This window comes from Austrofundulus limnaeus, unplaced genomic scaffold, assembly GCF_001266775.1.
Source record: "Austrofundulus limnaeus strain Quisiro unplaced genomic scaffold, Austrofundulus_limnaeus-1.0 Scaffold2421, whole genome shotgun sequence".
Lineage (NCBI taxonomy): Eukaryota > Metazoa > Chordata > Actinopteri > Cyprinodontiformes > Rivulidae > Austrofundulus > Austrofundulus limnaeus.
Window position 1 is genome coordinate 10,570 of NW_013954823.1, and position 6,107 is coordinate 16,676.

At 44.4% G+C, this 6,107-nt stretch overlaps 2 protein-coding genes and 1 long non-coding RNA gene across 3 annotated transcripts in view; 2 read left to right on the top strand and 1 right to left on the bottom strand.

Annotated features, from left to right (window-relative positions):
* The window catches only part of LOC106510968 (polycomb protein suz12-B), a gene marked incomplete at its 5' end in the record, with an annotated part of 10,221 nt that extends 8,311 nt beyond the window's left edge, over window positions 1-1,910 (top strand). The window contains 1 exon segment of the mRNA XM_013999704.1: window positions 479-1,910. Coding sequence (XP_013855158.1) covers window positions 479-845 — 367 coding nt within the window.
* Window positions 1,911-2,181: 271 nt separating this feature from the next.
* On the bottom strand, window positions 2,182-5,962 carry crlf3 (cytokine receptor-like factor 3; the record flags this gene model as incomplete). Its single annotated transcript, XM_013999705.1, is given in 5 exon segments — window positions 2,182-3,870; window positions 4,215-4,327; window positions 5,244-5,382; window positions 5,475-5,703; window positions 5,785-5,962. Coding segments are annotated over 5 exon segments (925 nt in total), but the record flags the coding sequence as incomplete, so codon positions are not given.
* Window positions 4,525-6,107, top strand: part of LOC106510972 (uncharacterized) — a 2,453-nt gene continuing 870 nt past the window's right edge. The window contains exons 1-2 of the long non-coding RNA XR_001309473.1: window positions 4,525-4,593; window positions 4,642-5,177. This is a non-coding gene — a long non-coding RNA (uncharacterized LOC106510972). The remainder of the gene's footprint in view (window positions 4,594-4,641; window positions 5,178-6,107) is intronic.

Below are 6,107 nucleotides of genomic sequence, written 5' to 3' on the forward strand. Positions count from 1 at the left end.
ATATAAACTGGTTCCAGGTGTAAACTGGTTTATATAAACTGGTTCTAGGTGTAAACTGGTTTATGTAAACTGGTTCTAGTGTGAACTGGTTTATATAAACTGGTTCCAGGTGTAAACAGGTTTATATAAACTGTTTCCAGGTGTAAACTGGTTTATAAAAACTGGTTCCAGGTGTAAACTGGTTTATATAAACTGGTTTCAGGTGTAAACTGGTTTATATAAACTGGTTCCAGGTGTAAACTGGTTTATATAAACTGGTTCCAGGTGTAAACTGGTTTATGTAAACTGGTTCCAGTGTAAACTGGTTCCAAGTGTAAACTGGTTTATATAAACTGGTTCCAGGTGTAAACTGGTTTATATAAACTGGTTCCAGGTGTAAACTGGTTTATATAAACTGGTTTCAGGTGTAAACTGGTTTATATAAACTGGTTCCAGGTGTAAACCAGCCCCAGGTCTAACCCGGCCCGTGGTCCTGCAGCTTCATTGCAGATAACCAGATGAACGAGGCCTGCTTGCTGTTTGCTCAGAACCACGGTTCCGTCATCGTGGAGCAGAACCTGCAGCAGAACTTCCTGCTCCACCTGATCAGCATGCACGACTTCAACCTGATCAGCACCCACACCATCGACCAGGCCATGACCCGGCTCCGCCTGCTGCACAACCAGACCCTGCACAGGGACGACGAAGATGAGGAGGACTGGGAGACAGCTGTGGAGTCCCTGCTAGAACTGGACCCAGATCCAGACCTGTCCGAGTTTAAAACCTGCAGCCGAAACAATCAGCCGGAGCAGCAAACAGAAASTACAAACTCCAAGCAGAAACTCTTCGGCTGCGCTCTGAAGTGACTCCTCAGCACAGAACCCTGGACTGGACCAAAGGTCTGAGGACCCGGAACAACCAGTACACTCAMCAGGGACCACCTCGCTGCAGAGGACCTCTGTCGTCCTCTGAGACCTTCAGGTTCTGCAGCTTCAGCTTGTTTTTGTTTGATCAGGGTCTGATTTCTTTTCTCTGCAGAGTTTGGTTCTTAATGAATTTAAAAGATTTATTTCCATGTTTTTCATCTTTTACCTGGACCTGGTCCTGATCCTGTCTGACCCTGGACCTGGTCCTGTCTGACCCTGGACCTGGTCCTGTCTGATCCTGGACCTGGTCCTGTCTGATCCTGGACCTGGTCCTGACTGATCCTGGACCTGGTCCTGTCTGATCCTGGACCTGTCTGATCCTGGACCTGGTCCAGATCTTACAGTTCTCAGGTGTTTCAGCAGAACCAGGATCCAGGTCCGTTAAACCTGAACTGATCAGAAGACCTGTTCAGGTGTGAAGAGGAGGAACTGGTCCTGGTCTTGTAGAACCTGCTCCATGATGGGACCAGAACCTTCAGGTCCGACCCTCTGGTGCTAACCTCTATGTCTTCAGAACCTCAGAGTTCTGATCCAATCACAGGGATCTCACTGCCGCTCACTTTGACCTGTCTGTTCTGGTTCTGGTTCTGGTTCAGGTTCATGTCAGCTGGTCTCAGTTCAAGGTGCTCTTAGTTTGTTTGTTTGTTTGTTTGTTTGTTTGTTTACGTACCACACTGTAAGTGTAAACAGTTTGTTTTAGTCCTGGACCAAAGCGGACTCTTTCCTCGGTTCTGTTTCTTTGTTTAAAGGTCGGGTCGTGACCTGGTTCTGACTGACCCAGAATCTTAGTCCAGTCAGGACCCGGTGCTGCAGAATGAGGTCCGGTCCATCAGAACCTCTTATTTTGGTACCAGCTCTGATCATGTGTGGTTCTGGTTTCACAGAACCTCTCTGGGTTTTTGTTTCTTCACAAGACCAGCAGCGTTTTGCACAAAGTGGGAGGAGCCATGTCCAGAAACCAGCTGTCAATCATGTTTTTCTAATAAAAGATCAACTTTGTTCTAATCTGATGTTTTCATTTCTGTCTGGAGCTCCGTTTAAAGCTTTAAGATCAGTTAAATTATAATTAAATATAAATAATATCTGAGTCAGTGCATCACTTCTCACTGCTGCACCTTTCAAAAKGAGCTGTTAGCATTAGCATGCTAAATGCTAACAGGTTTGTAGTTCTGAAGTTTGGCCACTGGGGGCGCCAGAGGACAACTGAACAATCTAACAAAATGATCTGGAGCATCGTTTGGTTTTAAAATAATTAAAAAAAAAAATAAAGACTAAATAAGAGAAGAAAAAGCTTTTATTTGCCACATCAAAGTTTAATTGAGCAAAATGTGCTGATAAATGTAACAGACGCTTCAGTCAGGTTCTTCTGAGGTTCTTTCAGAACATTTGTACCGTCAGCTGGACTTGTTCCAGAGTCTCAGCGACCTCCACAAAGAAACTGAACGGTTGGCAGCTGAATGAAAAACTGCAGTTTCCTCTTTTTACACATTTAAACACAGAAACAGATTCTGTTTGTTGAAATCTTGACCTAAACAGACAAATATTTAAAAAACAAGCTGGAAGTAAAACTTTAAAATAAATGTATTAAAGCCAAATAAATACGATTCAAAGATTTTCTTTGTTCAAACCTCCAGAAACAGAAATTCTGACAGTTTTATGGAAATATTCACAAGTTTTAAACAGTTTTCTGTTGTGAACAAATGAATTTTTCTTTATTAAACTGTTTTTGTTCAAAGTAAAGCAGCTGCAGCAGGTTGTTCCAAACCACAGTGACCAACGTCAGACTGGATTCTGGGTTTGAAAGTTAACGTCTGACTGAGGTACTGCCCGCCAACTTCAACACAAAGCTGGACTGGACCGGGCCGAGGCCGTTAAACTGGACTGTTAAAATCTAACCTGCAGCKGTCWKACTGGGTCAGACTGGGTCAGACTGGGTCTACTTTAACTGGAAATGACTTCTGGACTGCAGATAAATCCTAAATGTTCAGTCTGCTCCAAACAAAGAATTCATCTGAAAGATTTARACGGATCAGCTGTGATCGGCTCAGAGTTCAGCTGAAGAAAAGTTCTTACAGAACCAAATTTAAAACCTTTAGATTCAAAATGTCTGAATATTTTCTGTCTGAAGGTTTAAAGTTTTACAGACAGAAGTTCACAGTGAAGATTTTCATTCAAATATAAAAAATGTTCTGATCTTCCTCCCAAACTGTTTCTGAAAGATTCTGAAGCACAAAAACAAAACTAAAGCAGCAGCAACAAGGCAGCTGCAGCTGTAAACATYAAGTTTATACAAACCATAAAAACCTGGGATTCAAACTCTTCCTCTYAGAACCAAAAACAAACTGCAGCAAAGGTCCAGATTCATCAGGAAAACCCTCAGTTCTTCCCACAGAATCAGAACTTTTGACCCTGAAAAAACCCAAACTGAAGAAGATCCTGCAGATATTAACTCTGGGACCCCTCAGGGCTCCATGTTGGGCCCTCTGCACCTCCTGCTGGAGGTTTCAGTAGAGCAGAGCCCCAGAGGGACTGTACAATAAACATCTGATGGTGGAAAATAAAACAGATTTTTAGGTTAACTTTAAATGTGCACWGCTTGAAACATAAAAACTGAGCAGAACCTTGAACTTAGCTGGACGTCTGCAGCATCCCTGAAAAACAAACATTCAGTGGGCGGTTCTGAACGGATGAGCCACGCCTTAAAACACCAGAACTTTCCATCCGGAGTGAACAAAGGAGCAGCCGAAGAAGAGCGAATCCACCACCTGCTCCACCAACCAATCAAAGACCACCTCCCGGTTCCCGGAGCCAATGGTCACCCTCAGCTTGAAGGTGACGCCGTCGCTCTGGTTGTTGCTGCCGGCGGGCAGCAGGTTGACCAACTCCATGTCAAAGGTGACGGTGGAGCCGACGGTGATGGCAGGCAGCTGGTTAGTCATCTCTTTACCGTTGACAAAAACAGCTCCTGAAGAAAGGAACCATTAAAGCAGTCTTTAGCACGAGGCTAAAGTTCTGTCCTGACTGCATGTGAGCAGGGTGACGTTCCATTCATCCGACCATCAAAATGTTTTTACAGACAAAAGAAAGTTTAAAAACTCTGTTAGGGTTAGGCTAGCTAACCTGTTATGGTACCTGCTAACATGCTAACCTGTTATCTACGAACCTGTTAACCTGGTATCTGATAACCTGCTCACCTGCTAATCAGTTAAGAGGCTAACCTGTTAACAGGTGAACATGGTCCCTGCTATCATGCTAACCTGTTACCTGCTTTCTAACCCAGGTGAACTGACCCRGTTTGTGTCAGAATACCGTTGGTGGAGATGCAGACGGCCTGGTCTCGCTGAAGAGATTCGTCCCCCTCCAGAGTGTCGATGCAGACCCCTAGACTGTCCCTCAGGTCCACCTGTCCCGCTGCAGAGATCCTGTAGACACATCAGAGATGTCAGAAGTATTTACCTTCATTATTCAAATAGAAGTATAGATAACTGGGATTAAKATACTTYACAAGTACCAACTCAAWTAAAAGTATAAAAATACTGGTTTTAAAAGTACAAGTATAAAAATAAAAGCAAAGCTTTAAAAGAAAACGAAAACCATTAAGAACAAAAGCTGAGGAGCTTACAGTGGACAGTTGTGTCAGTTTGTCATGATGTCAGGTAGTCATGATGTCAGGTAGTCATGATGTCAGGTTGTTATGATGTCATGATGTCAGGTTGTTATGATGTCATGATGTCAGGTTGTTATGATGTCAGGTAGTCATGATGTCAGGTTGTTATGATGTCAGGTTGTCATGATGTCAGGTTGTCATGATGTCAGGTTGTTATGATGTCAGGTTGTCATGATGTCAGGTTGTTATGATGTCAGGTAGTCATGATGTCATGATGTCAGGTTGTTATGATGTCAGGTAGTCATGATGTCAGGTTATCATGATGTCAGGTTGTTATGATGTCAGGTTGTCATGATGTCATGTTATCATGATGTCAGGTTGTTATGATGTCAGGTTATCATGATGTCAGGTAGTCATGATGTCAGGTTGTTATGATGTCAGGTTGTCATGATGTCAGGTTGTTATGATGTCAGGTTGTCATGATGTCAGGTTGTTATGATGTCAGGTAGTCATGATGTCAGGTAGTCATGATGTCAGGTAGTCATGATGTCAGGTTGTCATGATGTCAGGTTGTTATGATGTCAGGTTGTTATGATGTCAGGTAGTCATGATGTCAGGTTGTCATGATGTCAGGTTGTTATGATGTCAGGTTGTTATGATGTCAGGTTGTCATGATGTCAGTAAGGTTACAGTATGGTTATGGTTACAGTAACGTGGAGCAGTGAGCATACTTGAAGGTCAGCGTTTGGCCACAGAAGTAGGTGGAGGCATTGGAGTAGAGGACAGAGCAGCGGCTCTGAGACGACTCGTTACGCAGAGCGATGTTCTTCCTGCTGCTTAGGATGTAACCCTCGGTCCCTGAACGCCACTCTGCACCAAAACAAACCAACAAATAAACAAAGAAACAAACAAACCTGACTCAGGCTCTAATCAGAGCCAGAGGAGGTTCCTTCTCCACCCACCGTGTGGGGCCAGGGTGGTGTAGCCCAGCTGAGGGATGCTCCAGGGGCTCCACTCAGTCCGACCCTCTCCGCGGGCGCAGACCCTGAACAGGTAGTCTGTATGAGGGTCCAGGTGGAGGACCAAGAACTCGCAGTCCCTCCCTATGTAGGAGTCCTCATACTGGCTCCCCCCACTGCCTGAACGTCGGTACTGCATCCTGTAATCTGCTGCAGCGAAGTCCTCGTCCACCTGAGAGTCAGACGCTCCGTATGTATTAACCATAAATAAATAAATAAATAATAAAGCGATGACTCAGAGGACCGGGCTGACCTTGCACCAGCGGACCAGGATGCTGCCGGGTCTTTCCTGAAGTTCTTCTATTTGGACCGGCGGGTGGGATGAAACAGAGCCGTGACGGGACACCCTGTCCCTCAGGAGACTCAGCAGGGAGTCATCTATCTGGGCCGAAACACACGGGACGTCCACCAGCGCCGGGACCTCCGGGAGGCTGGACAACACAATAAACAACAACAAACAACAATAAACAACAAGAGCAACAATAAACTGTAACAATGACAAACAACAATGATAACTATAAACAACAACAATAAACAACTAATAGCAACAATAATAAACAACAACAATAAACAACT